Raw genomic sequence first — 16,396 nt, 5'->3', positions numbered from 1 at the left:
GCTCCTGCTCCTCCTCCTCCTGTTCCTCCTCCTCCTGTTCCTCCTCCTCCTGCTCCTGCTCCTCCTCCTCCTCCTGCTCCTCCTCCTCCTGCTCCTGCTCCTCCTCCTGTTCCTCCTCCTCCTGCTCCTCCTCCTCGTGCTCCTGCTCCTCCTCCTCCTGCTCCTCCTCCTCCTGTTCCTCCTGCTCCTGCTCCTCCTCCTCGTGCTCCTGCTCCTCCTCCTCGTGCTCCTCCTCCTCCTGCTGCTCCTGCTCCTCCTCCTCCTGCTCCTGCTCCTCCTGCTGCTCTTGATCCTCCTCCCGCTGCTCCTCCTTCTCTTCTTCTGACCCTCTTTGGACTGAAATGTCCCATCTCTACTTTGTATTCTGTTCTCCATCCCATGACAATCGCTATACAACTTTAATTCAGTCCTAAGGCTTCATTCTAGGCTACCTTAACATTGTAGCAAGTAGTTGAAAAAGAAAGTAGCTTTTTTTCTTCCCCTCTGACTCCAAACAGTAATGAAGCCATATTACGTGATTACAATGAAATCCACTTAAAACTGTACAACAACGATCTAGGTGGCAGACACTTTTAAGATATGCACTTTTGATTATTTGATAGTCTTCCCTTAGTTGTACTAAAGCACAGATATACCCAGATAGTATATTTCATCTAGGTCAATAAGCACACAAGAGAAACGCAGGCTGAGAGGCTGGGTAGTTAATGTATAAAGGTTCTAAGAACCAGATGTTTCTTTGCCTGGTTGGTCAGATGCATTTTATTTTCTTTTGTTTTGTTTTGTTTTCTTTAGGTTTTTGTCTAGTTTTGGTTTGGGTTGGGTTGGGTTTTTTGTTGCTGTGGTTTTGTTCCGTTTCATTTTGTTCGGTTTTTTTGTTTGTTTGTTTGTTTTAAGATAGTCTCACACTGTAGACCAGGTTGACCCTGAACTCATGACGATTACTGCGGTGAGCCACCATACCAAGCTTTGATACAGACCTCTCTTCTCCATGTTCATCTGAAAAACTACATTCCTCATTTTAGACCAGACTGCCCTCTCTCTATATGTGAAATCATGTGATTGAATGAAGAAGTTGACAAACTGTACATTGTGAATTAGTGGATTCCTGGTTTTATTTAAATTCATTGATCTTTTTTATTTAAATGAATTTGATTTAAATTTGTCAAATTATTATTTCCCTACATAGCATATACCCAGATTTAAATATATCCTTGTAGAATCACCACAGTCCAGCTACAGGACCTTTCCATCATTGGGTGGTTATTTTATATCCTTTCACCATCAAAACTTCCCACCTTCAGGCCCATTCTGCTACTATATATGTTTCTTTAGAATATTATAAAATAAAATATTAAGGTATATCTTCTACATATGATTTCTGAGACTCACTTTTGAAACTTTTTTCAGGTTTGTCACTTCTCAAAGCAGTAAATTTTTGCCAAAGTTAAAGTAACATTTAGGCATCACTGGGAACTGAATTCCCTCAAACAAATCACGTTTGATAGAAAAATGAGATCCAAAAGATGTTTTATTTTCGAATACAAATTAAAAAGTAAACAACCCCTGATTTTATTGCATCTACTAGGTAAGATGGTAAAGAAGACAGGTTTTAAAAGAAGGCTGTCAACCAAGTTTGCTTTCTATATTATCAGTCTTAGTTTTACGTATTCGTGTGTTTCTCACAGTAGTGGGATTACATCTGTTGTGTACCTTGTAAAAGGAGACATAAACTAACATCTCTTCACCACTCTGAGGCGTAGGAAACACAGAGGGAGAGAAAAGAATATAAGAGCCAGAGGTAGTGCTGTTTTTTTGTTTTGATTTTTATAGCTTTTTCCTTCAAATTAAGAAAAAACAAGCAAAACGCCTTCCTGGAGGGACAGTGTAAGCCTGGAAGACTCAGGAAGCCACTGACTGACACACAAGGCTCAGCAGCTCAGAAAAAAAGTCTGGGGAAGCTCTGGAACTAGTCAGTTTAATACATGTTGGGCAGGGAGATTGGAGGGTGCAGCTTTTGCCATTTATCCACTGTAGGAGGGCTTCTCAGGGGTGCAACTGCATCCCTGTAAGTGACCATTCACCCACGTTCCTGCAGCTAACCCCAACGGACGCACTCATTCACTAAGCTGAACATGTACAGAATCATCTCTTTGCTGTCGCTGGGGCCCAGTCAATGGTGAATACATATTTCTTCATAGCTCCTCAGGGGGTTTTGAGCCGAGTCCAGCTTAACCATGTGTGGAACAGTATAACATGGTTTCCTGCCCCTGGAACAGAGTCAGCAGGGCATGAGCCTCCACACATGTTGGTGGTTGCTGTGGTGTAAGGCTTGTTTATATAACAGCGTACATATTTTCACGCCCCTCCTTCAAGGAACGTCCTCTCTGCCAAGGTTAACAACTCTATAATAATCAGAGACAGCATGAGTCTGGGAGGTGAGGGTGAGTCTAATGTCTCAGCAAAATGGTAGAATGCTGTGACCTTCAGGACAGCCCTTAAGGCTGTGGGAAAGAACACTGAAACCATGAGTTCAAAAATTATAATCTTCACTTTGCAAAAATGTAAGGATGTAATATGAATTGTATAAGGAGCTTCACAGATCTAAAGGAACAGAGACAGCTGCGCTATGAGCCAGCTTGTCAGAAAGATACTAAGACAGGCACATACATATGCCACATTCCTGAGTTGAAGGTCAACTGAGGACAGAGTGGATTTGGGTCCAGAAGTGCTGAGAATGGTAATTGCGAGGTGGGATCTCACCCAGCCATCTGACTGTACATTCTTGTGATTGCTATCTCTTCCTAAGAGTCAAAAACCTGGGATCATGGGATGCAGGTCCATGGGATAATCAAAAGGGAACCCGGAGCAAAGACCGGATTAATATGTAAAATAAAAGACTAGCCTTTTGGTCTGCAAGAGAGGAGCTATCCAGAGTTTTTTTTAGAATAGCAAGAGAAAGCTGTCTGGAGCAGAATACACAGAGGGAACACTCTGGAAAGCCATCTCAGGCAGAACACAGGCCATCAGCTTGAACCCACAATTTGACTTAGAGTCATTTGTTTCATCACGAACACACCTTCTCTCAGAATGCCTCTCTAAGCTGCAGCTGGCCCTTGGCAGTTGTGTAGTCACGGAACAAAAAAATCAAGTACAATGACAAAAAAAAGAAAAAAATTATATTCCTAAGACTTTAGGATACCTTTGAGAGCTCTCTGAAAAAGAGGAAAACCTTATTTGTTTGCTTGCTGACTTACAAACAGCTCAAAAGCACCAAATGAGGGTATGGAGAGATGGCTCGACGGTTAGGAGCAACTGCCACGCTTGCACAAGACCCAAGTTTGTTTCCCAGCACCCACATCAAGCAGCTCAAGGTCACTCGTCACCCCAGCTCGAGGAGACCAGACCCCTCCGGCCTCCATGCTAATCTGCATACCCACAGGCAAGCAGGCAGCCAGACAGATACACATAGATATAGATATATAGATATACATATACACATACACACATACATATACATACATACTGACATATACAAACACACACACAAAAGTCTTTTTTAAAGCAATAAATGGAAAAGGAACTTCTACCTATTATATAACATACCAGACAATTTGGACAAATCCACATTATAATACAACCCACAGAGTAAATCAACTATATAAAACCAAAAACAATCTCCTTAAAATAATTCAGAGCTAACAGCTAAGGATGCACCCAGGCTACACAGTCCTCTTTCATTATGGCACTATACATAATAGGTATGGGAAATGTGTCTTCATGGATAAGTATTGTGTAGTTTAAAAAAAAAAAAAAAAAAGGTAGGGGCAGCTTTTGCTGCCAGTTTTTTGCATATGACCTTCAAATTCCTAAAGATTTCTCAAGTGACAAACTGTCTTTGCTATTTACAGTAGGTCTTGAAGGTCTCTGTCAATGGGTCCTTTCATCGTGGGATCTAAAGTTACACTTCAGGTTTTGGACGATCATTCCAACTAAGTCACAATGGGATTAAAGAGTTGAAGTCATCCGGGATCAACCTGACTTAATAATACTGGAGGGGAGAATAAAGATCTGTATTCAGCCTCCTCATGGCCAGTGACTCAGCAAACCAACCCTAGACACCTGAAACTCAGGGGCGCCTCCAAGTGTAGCATGCACTGACGTGCTAGGCGGACACATCCTAAGGACACAACACTTGGTGTTTGCCTTCCTTCCCAATCTCATTCTGTGCCCCTCTTTTTGGGCCAGTTCCAACTTCTACTCTTATAATAATAAGAACTCTAAGCACAAACACAGCACTTTGCTGAGTTCTATGAACCACTCTTGAAGACTGCCAACAATTAGGAAGCATGGGTTACCTGGATTTATGGTCAAATCGAAAGAAAGAAAGAAAGAAAGAAAGAAAGAAAGAAAGAAAGAAAGAAAGATAGGGATTCCCCTAACTTCCCAACTGGTGTCTACAGGGAGGACAGGTTTGGTACCCTTCCTTAGCAAGTCTTGGCGTTTGAACTCATCAAAGACCTTGGCCTTGTTCCCCACCATATCCTCCAGGCTTCTGGCACTCTCTGGTATTTGAGTAGGTTATTCAACCTACCTGTGTAGATGGCTGAGTAAAATATATAGTTTTATAATTCTAATTAAATGTGTTTTCTTAGCAAAGTAGAATTAAACAGGATGTGCTTTTGAGTTGAGGTTGAAACCCTAATCCTGGCATATCACTTAACTAGAAGTAAATGGTTTCTGTGAGTCTCAGTTTTCTCAGTTGTCAAGTGGGGGATAAGAGAACTTCACCCGGATTTCTGAGCGGTTTAGAGGACATCTAAACTGGCAGCCATAAAGCTTTGCATCAAGTAGATATTCAAGAAACTTGAGCTTTCCGTGCCCTCAGTGTCTGAGCAACTTTGAAGAAAGGCTTTATTTGACTTACATTTTCTGAATCACGGTCCTCTGAGGAAAGGAAGGCAGGAACTCAAAGTGGGCAGGAACCTGGAGGCGGGAGCTGCTGCAGAGGCCACGGAGGGTGCCGTTTACTGTGTTACTCCTCATGGCTTGCTCAGCCTGCCTTCTCATTGAACCCCGGACCACCAGTCCAAGGCAATGCTACCACCTACAACAGGATGGGCCCTCTCATGTCAATCACAAATTTAAAAACTATCTACAGGCCAATCCTCTGAAGGCATCTTCTCAATGAGGTTCCCTCCTCTCAGATGACCACAGATTGTGCCAAGCTAACATAAACGTACCAGCACACTCAGGATAGGTAACAGGCATGCTTTATAATGGAATGTCTCCAGTTCCATATAATGATAATTATCTCAGGAAAGACTCCTTCAGCAACAGGAAAAAGTTGGTTAAAAATTGGTAAATGAATGTAAAGCCATTGGGTAAGTAAAACAACGAAAAAGATAGGATCAGCTATGTAATAGTCAACAATCCCATAAAATTAATGATAGCAAAGTGGTGTGCTGTCAAAATAAATGTATAAACCCACTATCATATGTATAATAAATTTTCTTACATCATAATTATTCTCATGGGTCTATTACATCTCTTTCTGGTATCCTTAAATTACTATTTCTAACTGTGCTTTTTGCAGTGTTCAGAAAACTCCAAATGGAAGTTCTGATGGCCAAGAGCTCAGTGATTGAGTGTTAGTTGTTCTTCTTGCAGGAGACCAGAACTCAGTCCCCAGAACCCATCTGTGATGGCGCACAACAGCCAGCTCCAGGGGATCTAACACACAGAGACACACAGACACACACAGAGACACACAGACACACAGAGACACACAGTCACACACACACACACACACAAAATCGATAAATGGATAGATAGATAGATAGATAGATCTTATTTAAGGGGTTCTAAAAGTATTTACAACAATATCACAAAAATAAAGACCTAAACTACTTAGTACAGGTTCCCTCTTAAAGTCACGAATTATAGAATCATAAGATAAAATTGAAATACCAGTCCTTGAACGTTTGTCCAACAGATCTTCAAGTGACTGATGAAATAAAATATTTTGCAAGACAGTGAAAAGAATATTTAAAATTAAAATCACTGTGTGAACAGCAAGCTTCAATCTACGCTCAAATTTCTGACAGTGATAAAACACGAGAGGTGCTGTGTGATAACCTAACGGGCAGCATGTCACCAACCATGCTGGCTAAGTTGAATACAAAATCTACATTTTCACCCTTCTTCTATACTTCACATATTTCCTGCCGACTCACAGCTTCCCAATGACACAGTATTATATAAAAGTTTAAATTAATATTAAAATGCTATGACTTCAAAGTTAATGCCCCGATTATATGACTACTTATAAAATATTATGAATAACTAAGATTTCCAGACGTCTATGAATTGTAGAAACCCTTCCTTTACTAAAAACCTTACACCAAGTATAACTTAATCTTTGTTTTCAGAATTTAAAATTTCCCCAGTTTACTAACACAGAACAACAACTATAAAAAAAAAAAATACAAACCTTTGCTCATTTGTCAGCCTGAACTCACCCAAGTACCTCTGAACGGATTTACGGAAACATATTTAAGCCAGCTTAAAGGAAAAACTAAATACAGTAGACATAGCCCGTATTTATAAAGCCGTCTGGTGTTCCTAGAGTGTAGATTGTATTCATCTATCGTGTTAACATTACCGCGTTCACACTTAGGTTGAGTCATAGTTCACAAAGGGTATTTATCAAAACAGTTCTTGAAATCTGGTCATCAACAACCACCATAAATTAGAGCATAAGGCGATAGGTTGGACTTCAAATAAAAAAAAAACCTACACAGCTGTTTACTTCGCTACAGCTGTCAATAAACTCATCAGGTAATCAGAGCCACTCACCTGAGTACAGCCACTAACGGTGCGTATATAGAGTCTCCATCATAAACGTACATATGATCCCAGCTGCATTCCGTGGCAAAATGATTGAATCTTAACCTTAGCACTGCATTTGGACTGAAAGAAGAAAAACGTAGCTCTAAATTCAGATATCACATATAAAATATAATGTTTTTAGAACTAGACACCATAATTTATTTAAAATCTATTTCAGATATTTTCCTACGAATTGTTAAATCACTAGGGGGAAAACTGATACGATGTCAAAATACAGGTTTGAAAACACATAATCTTTTTCTTAAAAATTCAGTCAGCAATAAAAGTCAGATGTTATATACTTGGTTAAGGCAGAAGTTATATACTTCATGATTTTTTTAATGAAACCATGTTAAATTACATACTAGCATGAATACGTTCTCTCACATCAATTTGTACTTGAATAAAGCTAGTTACAAAAATTCAACACTCAGAAGCAACGAGTTTCATTGAAACAGGACCTTTAAGTGGAGGCACTAGGCTCTTTCAATTTTTTTTTCTCAATGGTGACACACTCCAAAGAGCCAAGTAAGACTACAGGTAAGGAGCAGAAGCAGTGCTGTGGTTCTAAAGAGACTTTTAAAGCAACCTCAAAAGCATGCCCTTCCACATACAGTCATAAAACATGACCAGAGTCCCTACCAGTTCATAATAAAGTTTAGGTAGCTAGAAACCCTCATTGTGAAAAGGACCCAAGGTCGATAACCAATCCCTTCCCCAAAACGCTATGAAAATATTCTTAAAAGATCCTTAGCACAACAAAGTTTGTTGAACTAAATTGTACTAAAATGCTGAAAACATTAACCAGTGGCATAGGCCAGCATGGAATACTGTTAAAGTTTCTGCAGAATATGTAAACTTCCCAACAAGATATTTCTTAAAAGCCATATGGCCCAATGTATTTGGTCTTGCAATAAATATAATTCAAAAACAAAATACATATTTACTATTATACCATTAAGGGAAGGCACTATGGTTTACATTTTTTAACTCCATAAATATTATGCACATGCTCCAATAATAAGCAAGGAAAGGAAACACATAGCTAATGATTTTACCCGGCACGTTTGCATCAGACATTTGCTTTAGCATCTCAGGATAAAAATCAATGTATTGAGCCCAAACTGTATACTTACTAGCCTTCAATTAGCCATGTACACTTTGTTTTATATTTATAGTTAATTGGACCATCTGTTAAATATCCAGAAGGCTCTGTTAACCTAAAAAAGAAAAATCAGGAAAACAGTTACCTTAAGGTAGCACGAAAGCATGCAATAGTAGGAGAAAAATTCAAAGCATTAGGCCAAAACAACGAGACCTAACAGTTACAAATTGGAGGCTATATTGACAATCTAAAACAATTTTGTCCCTACAAATGAAAAGAAATTGTCTAAATTTCCTCAAATTGGATAAACCACGGCTGTTTCAACTGACACCGTAGGAAGTCAGGGGAAGACTGAACATTTTACTGACGGGTTCTGTGTTGACAAAATGTTGACGAGGTTAAAATTTATCTTCACTAAAATTAGGCTCTAGCGAAAGGACAATCAAATGGCCTCTGAACTGCGCAGGGGGACAGGGTTGGGTTTGGGAGCAATGGTGCACGTGACTTGGGGGGCGTGACTGCTGCATGCGATTGGATTGGAGGGGCGACGGCTGCACGTGATTGGGGGAGGGGGGCAGCAGCTGCACGTGATTTCAGTGCGCCACAATCGTTAAGCATCCTTAAGATACGTCACAGTACTATGCCCATTTTTATCAACTTCTCTTGACTAATTTATACTTGTACACAATCTCTGCCAATTTTAAAAATAAGAGTATGTCTAATTTTTCTATCTATACTTAAACAATTCGAAAACCTTTTTTTCAGAATCTTAAAATATTAAAGACAAAAATTTAGATGCACTTAACTTCTAGACAAATTACTTAACAGGTTCATAATTTAAATTTTCATTTATCCTTCATATGTATATATACATACATACTTCAGAGATAACCGGCTTTTTGTAGTCACATGAACAGACATACGTGTATACACCCTGATATCAGGGTCATAATCTACTCTTAAATAAAATTAAGTTTCCCATGTAGTATATGGAGCCTTAAAAACATTAGGAGATAAACAAGGTTGAGAAGCCAGCCAATGTTAACGTAATCTGAAAGACTTTCACAATTCCTACAAACGGTTTTGGTAATAAAAATGCAAATTTATGCTTGGAAAAAAAATTGATGAGCTACAGACAAAGCTCTACGTTCTCAAGATAACAAACACATTCTATATAGCCAGTATTACTCTAAGTGGATAATACATTGCTCTACTCTGAAACCTCAAAATCCCTGTAAAATACTTAGCAATTCCATACGACAGATGAGAAAAGCAAAGTACAGCTTAAATAACAGGCTAGTTAACTTATTCTAATTTTTCACTTCCAATGACAGCGGATGAGGTAATCCAGACACCCCTCATAGCAACTTTAAAAGTGGAATAATTTTGAAATACTCCAAGCCTGATCAGCAGCTATATCTAGTGACCAAGCTAAGACCCAGAAGTCAGAGATACTTTGAGAGAAGCCAGGCACAAAAGGCTGTTTGGGGCTAGAGATTTCTCTAATCTACAGAAACTACCAAAATAAATAAACAAATAAAGTGTGTGCTTGCAAGTCTAGACGGAGGAATGACAAGACAAGAACAGGAAGCAAAGCCCGCAGCAGAAAGGCACGTCAGTGTGCCACATGTACGGTACTTTTGACATGGGAACAATGACTTGTTCTTTGAGTAATGGTGTACCAGTGCTATGATGACTCATCTTGATTGTCAGCATAACTACATCCTGAAGTGACTAAAGCCATGCCCCTTGGGCACCTGTGAGGGACTTTTCTTGTCTGGATTATTTGAAGTGGAAGACCCACCCTAAGTCCATCTGAGATCAGAAGGCCCACCCTCAATGGGTCACACCTTCTGGTGGCAGGGCACACAAAGGACCTGGAAGAAGGAAGCTCATGATTTCCGTTTGCTGGCTCTCCCTCTCACAGGCAAGTTCATCTGTCCTGGCCCTTTCCCTCTCTGGTGTCAGAACCCATTTCTCCAAGATTCCAATGTGGATTGAAAAGTGATCGATCTCTAGGCTCTCCCTTGGACTCCAGCACCGGACTCCCATCCCATGCACTGATCTTCCCAATTAGAAACAGCCAAGGCTGGACTACTGAGTACTAACATATAGATGAATACTCGCTCATTCTATCGTCTCTGTTCCCTAGAAACCCCGACTAACACAAAAGCAAGGGGTAAGCCTAAGAGCATGAGTCTTCCGGGCAACAGAAAGTTCCAAGGCTTACAGCCCGCTTAATAGGATGCTAAGAACCATACCCCAGGCTTCAAGTTACAGCCACCAAGAGTTTTTGTTTTTAAGTGAAATGTATGACTGTTGAAAGATAATTAAGCATAAAAAACAAGATGCAAAATAGGAAGCTACAAACAATAAGCCTGAATCAAAATTCTCCATGACTATCATACAATGTATTCATTAAAAAAAAAAATGCTAAGTTCAAAAAGAAAAATGCTTACATTGGAAATAATTAACTCAAAAGTATAAATAAAAATGGTAGCAGTTAGGATATTTCTGAAAATTTTTGCTACTGAAAAGTACAATAATCGAAATTAAGACACTAGGGGACAGGTTCCAGTAGAAATCAAGCACAAATGACAGTAACTTCCCAACTACACCAGGATAACTGAGAAATCGAGATCTGTGTTTGAGCCAGGCCATTCCACCAAGCAATTTCCAGTGGGTAGGCGGAAAAGGACAAAATCATAACATAAGAAGCCATGTTCTTCTAAAGTTTGGCTTACCTTCAGTGTGTGTATGTGTGCGCCCGTGCGCACATGTATGTGTGTGAGTCTGTGCGCATGTGTGTATGTACATATCACTCTTTCTCACAGCTGTATTTTGCACACAAGCAGTCAGAAGCTAATTTTACAGCTAAACTGATCACTCGCTGTGGCTGAGAGAGAACAAAAGACAGGATCCATACAAGTGATGGTCAATACAGCGCCTTTGGGGAACCACGCTTTCTCTTGCTTTTGCGGCAAAGGTAAATGGCTCTTTACTTGTAAGAAGTGTGTCTTCGTGGGTAAACACAGAGATTCAGGTTGTTACTGGGGAGTCAAATACGTTCAAAAGGCTCCCCCAGAGGCTGCATCTCTATGGGGTGCGCTGTACCAGTCACCCATCTGGTACCTTCTCACCTCCCTTTCATCCATTTGCCTACTGCGTTAAAATAGACCCGGACCCTTCAAATCATTTTTCTTTGCCAGATGGCGAGGAGTTTTACAGTCAGCTGGCATGATTTGTTCAGAGTGCCCTGGAAGAGACTCTGGGAGAAAATGATTTTGTTCCACTGTTCATGCAGCCCGTGTGGCTTTGCCAACAGTAAATTACTACACAACCACACATCATGGACAGCAGCATCCAGCCACCAACAGCTTTCCCCAGCTTCCTGTCCGCCATTTTTTTAAGCAAAGACCTAGAGTGAGACACTCCCATGAACAGCTCTCCTCAGCTTCCCATAAAACATTTCAGAGCAAGTCAGAGTGAGTTTACCGTAGCCCCAACATAACCCTTCCACTCACTAAGCCTGGGCCGTGCTTACCAAGCAAGATGTCAACTTCAGACGAAGGACGATCAGTTGTACTCTCAGCCGTCGGCCACAAGGGGCCTGCTCTCATTTCTGCTCTTTCAGAATTCTCATTCTCTTATCCCTCTAACTAGTAACATGAAATTTTCTTAAGACTATGAGATTCATTTTCCTAAATATATTAAAACCAAGTACAGTAATACCAAGTCACTGCAAAATAAATGGATAACATATCTCTTTGCACCCAACGGAAAGGCAAAATGCTGACCATATCAAATATGGGCAAAGAGGTAGGGGAAAATTCTCATGGGTATAATTTAGCACAACTTCATAAAATAATGTGCTTCTATCTTAATAGTTAAAGATAGGCACACTGCAGTGCTATGACTGACAGGGGCAGTGCTGTGTTCACACCACAGTGCAGTGGCTGACAATGGCAGTGTTGTGCTCACACCACAGTGCAGTGGCTGACAGTGGCAGTGCTGTGCTCACACCACAGTGCAATGGCTGGCAGTGACAGTGCTGTGTTCACACCATACTGCAATGGCTGACAGTGGCAGTGCTGTGCTCACACCACAGTTCAGTGGCTGACAGTGACAGTGCTGTGTTCACACCACAGTGCAGTGGCTGACAGTGACAGTGCTGTGTTCACACCACAGTGCAGTGGCTGACAGTGGCTGTGCTGTGTTCACACCACAGTGCAGTGGCTGACAGTGGCTGTGCTGTGTTCACACCATACTGCAATGGCTGACAGTGGCAGTGTTGTGCTCACACCACAGTGCAGTGGCTGACAATGGCAGTGCTGTGCTCACACCACAGTTCAGTGGCTGACAGTGGCAGTGCAGTGCTCACACCACAGTGCAATGGCTGGCAGTGACAGTGCTGTGCTCACACCACAGTGCAATGGCTGACAGTGACAGTGCTGTGCTCACACCACAGTGCAGTGGCTGACAGTGACAGTGCTGTGTTCACACCACAGTGCAGTGGCTGACAGTGGCAGTGCTGTGCTCACACCACAGTGCAGTGGCCGACAGTGGCAGTGCTTGTCATACTCTCTCAGACTTTCTTACATTTCCACACATTTGGTCTGATTTCTGCAGTGAGTTTCTGGATCTTTGTTGAAGGGCTCTCCTCGAGCAACTAAAACTCATTTTGCTCATGCAAATGGTGAGACTTGATTATGAATCTACCTCCTCCCAGGAACAGCCTTTAGCCAACAAATAGGAACATAAATGTCCTGGCCTCCCTGCCTCTTTGCATTGATAATGCCCAAGTCCCCTGTCCCAAGCACTTCCCTGTGGAACCAAACTCCAACAGTCCACGTGCTAGCCAACTGTAGACCTCCACCTGACTGCCCATTCCTCTCTATCAGTCTCCAAACTTTACAAAGGTACATGTTACATGGTTGTGCTCACTGATGCAGAAAGTTCTGTGATATCCGTATTGGTACGTAAGAAATTTAGTTGAAGGGCAACGTAAAGACAATGACGCTGGGCTTGGCAAGATGGCTCAGTGGGTGAAGGGGCTTGTGGCTAAGTCAAACAGCCTGAGTTTGATCCCCAGGACCCACGTGGTAGAAGGAGAGGCTCAACTCCAAAGAGTCGCTCTCTGACCTCCACACAACTCACTCTCCTCCTCCTTCTCCTCTTCCTCACCCCCCCCCCCCCCCCCACTCCTACACTCTTTGAAGACAATAGAATTAATATACAACAATAGAAAACACAGGGAGATGCTAGAGAAAGAACTGCACATCCACTCTGGTACAGGATGAACGTCAACGACTTCCCTAAGATTTAACGAAGTGAGTCGGTGTCTGGTCCTGATCTCTCATGGATTTACNCCACACAACTCACTCTCCTCCTCCTTCTCCTCTTCCTCACCCCCCCCCCCCCCCGCCCCACTAAATTCTTTGAAGACAGTAGAATTAGTTTACTGCTGTAGAAAGCACAGGGAGATGCTAGAGAAAGAGCTGCACATCCACTCTGGTACAGGATGAACGTCAACGACTTCCCTAAGATTTAACGAAGTGAGTCGGTGTCTGGTCCTGATCTCTCATGGATTTACTGAATGGCCCTCACAAGTCATATGCTAAAAAGAATACTAAAAAAGCCCCCCCAAAAAAACCAGTGGAGCCATGAAAGTTAGAAGGGGTCTCTCTAATTACGTGAACTTTAGAAATTGGATCCCACATGTTTTTCGGACTTTCTTGAGCCTACAGCAATTGTCTTTCAAAAGTCAGGATTGAAAAAAAAAATGACTTCAGACTTAAAGGAAGTGGCTGGCTGCTTGTCCTTTGGCCATAGCACTAAGTAACACCAGAAGTGAATTAAATCAGTCTGATCGATTCATGAAAGTTAGCTATAATAATCGTGCTTCCAAAAAGCCATGCAGATCGTGTATAATAATGGAGAATATAAGTTAAAAAGCCCTAAATGTCTGGGAATTAAGAAACAGAGTTCTAAGTCACAAGGACATATAAAAAAAAAAAAAACATTTTGAATTGACTCATTCTAAAAGTCACAACCTACTAACGCTTGTAAGATGAAGTTAAACTAGTGCTTTGCAGAATTTATTGCTCCAAACATAACTATTAGAAAACCGAAAACCAAAGTTGTAACTAAACATGTATATTATAACTAAAAACTAAATTATAACTCGAGAAACTAGAAGACATTCAAACAGAATTGTAAGGAGTGAAAGGGTAAAAGAAAAAGAAAAACTCTCAAAATTGTAAAATCACATCAAAAAGAGAAAACTATGCAATTAAAAAGTATTTTACATAGAATAGTAGTTGTCAAACTCCTAACAAACCCACCAAGAAAGAAAGGAAGATATTAGTTATCAAAAAGGCAATGGAGATATTACTATTAATAATTCAATAGAAAAAAAGGGATGTTAAAACTTCCTGTCAATGAATTTGATGGTTTAAATAAAATGAAAAAAAATCTAAAATAACTCACAACTTGGCAAAACTAACAATGAAGGAATAGAAAATCTACAAAGCCCTAGATCTGCTAAAGAAGTTTATAATTAAAAACAAGGTATCAAAAATACCTGTGGGCACAGATGGTTTCAATGGTAAAAATCTTCCCATCTCTTAAATGAGAAATAATAAAAATATTCTGTAATTTCTTCCAGAGACTAGAGAAAAAGAAATCCATGCTTACGTACTTAATATCAGGGTACTCTGTTCAAGAGGACAAAGCCTGATGAAAATGTTCCAAAAACTAAACATTCCAGAAAAGTAGACCTCTTACAAAAAACAAAAAAAGAACAAAAGAACAAAAAAAAGAAAACAGTCAACAGTTAGGAGTTTATCAACTACTGTTCTATGTAAAATACTTTTTAGTTGTATACTTTTCCCCCTTTTTGATATGACTTTATAATTTTGAGCATTTCTATTTTTCTTTTACCATTTCATTCCTTACAATTCTGTTTGAATGTCTTCTGGTTTCTCGAGTTATAATTTAGTTTTAATTATAATAGACATGCTTAGTTTCAATTAATACCAAAACGAATAAGAGGACACTATTCCTGACAGGGACATACCTGCCTGAAGACTCCTGGAAAACCAGGAGAAAGCTGACCCAGGGTTCCTTTAAGACTGGGACAGAGAAAGACCTGGGCAGGTTACACTGGGGAACTTAGGAAGCTACATGCCTACCTAAATCAGACTACATGCTCAGAAAAGACCTCAGATATGACTTTTGCTTATCCTTACGTCAGAACAAGCAGAAACCAGGCAAAGGCAGAGCCACACTGGGCTTCATTCAGGGAGGGAGCCACAGGAAATCGGCAAAGACTCAGTTCCTTATTCCTTGGCTCCAGGTAATACCGGAAATCCTCACCAGAATCGCAGCTGACCACAAGGTGGAGGAACGTTGATGCCAGAGATCACTCACAGTAAAAAAATAAAATCATTACAAAATCGTTTGGAAACCCATTAAACAGATGTGATCCACAGCAAAAACAAACACCGGAGAAGGCTTCAGAGACATCTCATTAGAGACGTCCCGTCTAAAACAAAAAGGGATCACACATCATGCAAAGAAATAAGAAAACAGTAAGTGGCCCAATTATAGGAAGTATCAATTTAAAAAAATTAAAGATATTTCTAAGGAAATACAGATACCAGATGCCCCCATCCATAAAGTGATTTTCTTTATTTGTTTTTGTTTCTGAGACAGAGTTATACTCTGCCAGAACTCTCTATGGAGACCAAGCTGACCCAAAACTCAAGAGGTCTACCTGCCTCAGCCTCCTAATTCAACCTCTGCCAACATTTCTGACCTAGAGTCTACTCTCTGCCATCTGCTTAGTCCTGTCCTGTGTTCTCCAATCCACTGCCTATAGTTCAAAATATTCCTCCTTCCCTCAAAAACACGTAGGTAGGAACTACCACAATCTCTCTCTCCTCTCCTCCTTAGAAGCGGGATATGAAGGAATCTCTCCACTCAGGCCACACAGCAGGAAAGCTGGAAACCACATTCCCTACACTCTGCTTTGCCCAGCTTCAGTAGCACTACAAGGATCGTAAGACAACATCCCCCAGCCCTGGACGTCGTCCCTACCTCCATCCCACATCACTAGTTGAAGACTCTACCAAGAACTTAACTTCTCTCTACTTACTACAGAGGAATTCCATCTATTCTAGTGTCGGCACGGGAGGCTGACATCAGCCCTTAAGATGGAATGGAAATCTCCTCTCACCACTAAGTTGTAGGAATAAGAATAAACCCACTCACACCCCACAGTGAGAGCCCACTCACACACACCCCACAGTAAGAACTGACTCACTTCCTACAGTAAGGACAATTTTCTCTTTCAAGTCTCTGGTCTCTTCTTAAATCTTCCAAATGTCACCTTAGAGAATT

General features: G+C 40.8%; 1 protein-coding gene across 2 annotated transcripts in view; it reads right to left on the bottom strand.

The window, feature by feature from the left end:
* Nucleotides 1-16,396, bottom strand: part of Atrnl1 (attractin like 1) — a 515,328-nt gene that overhangs the window by 488,939 nt on the left and 9,993 nt on the right. For both annotated transcript variants that reach the window (XM_021151617.2, XM_029472585.1), the window contains exons 2-3: nucleotides 8,025-8,108; nucleotides 6,856-6,969 (exon numbers count right to left, since the gene is read on the bottom strand). In XM_021151617.2, the coding sequence (XP_021007276.1) occupies nucleotides 6,856-6,969; nucleotides 8,025-8,108 (198 nt within the window). The remainder of the gene's footprint in view (nucleotides 1-6,855; nucleotides 6,970-8,024; nucleotides 8,109-16,396) is intronic.

This window comes from Mus caroli, chromosome 19 (assembly GCF_900094665.2).
Source record: "Mus caroli chromosome 19, CAROLI_EIJ_v1.1, whole genome shotgun sequence".
NCBI classification, from domain to species: domain Eukaryota; kingdom Metazoa; phylum Chordata; class Mammalia; order Rodentia; family Muridae; genus Mus; species Mus caroli.
The sequence above is the reverse complement of the archived record's forward strand: the minus strand, read 5'-3'. Positions and strand labels throughout refer to the sequence as shown.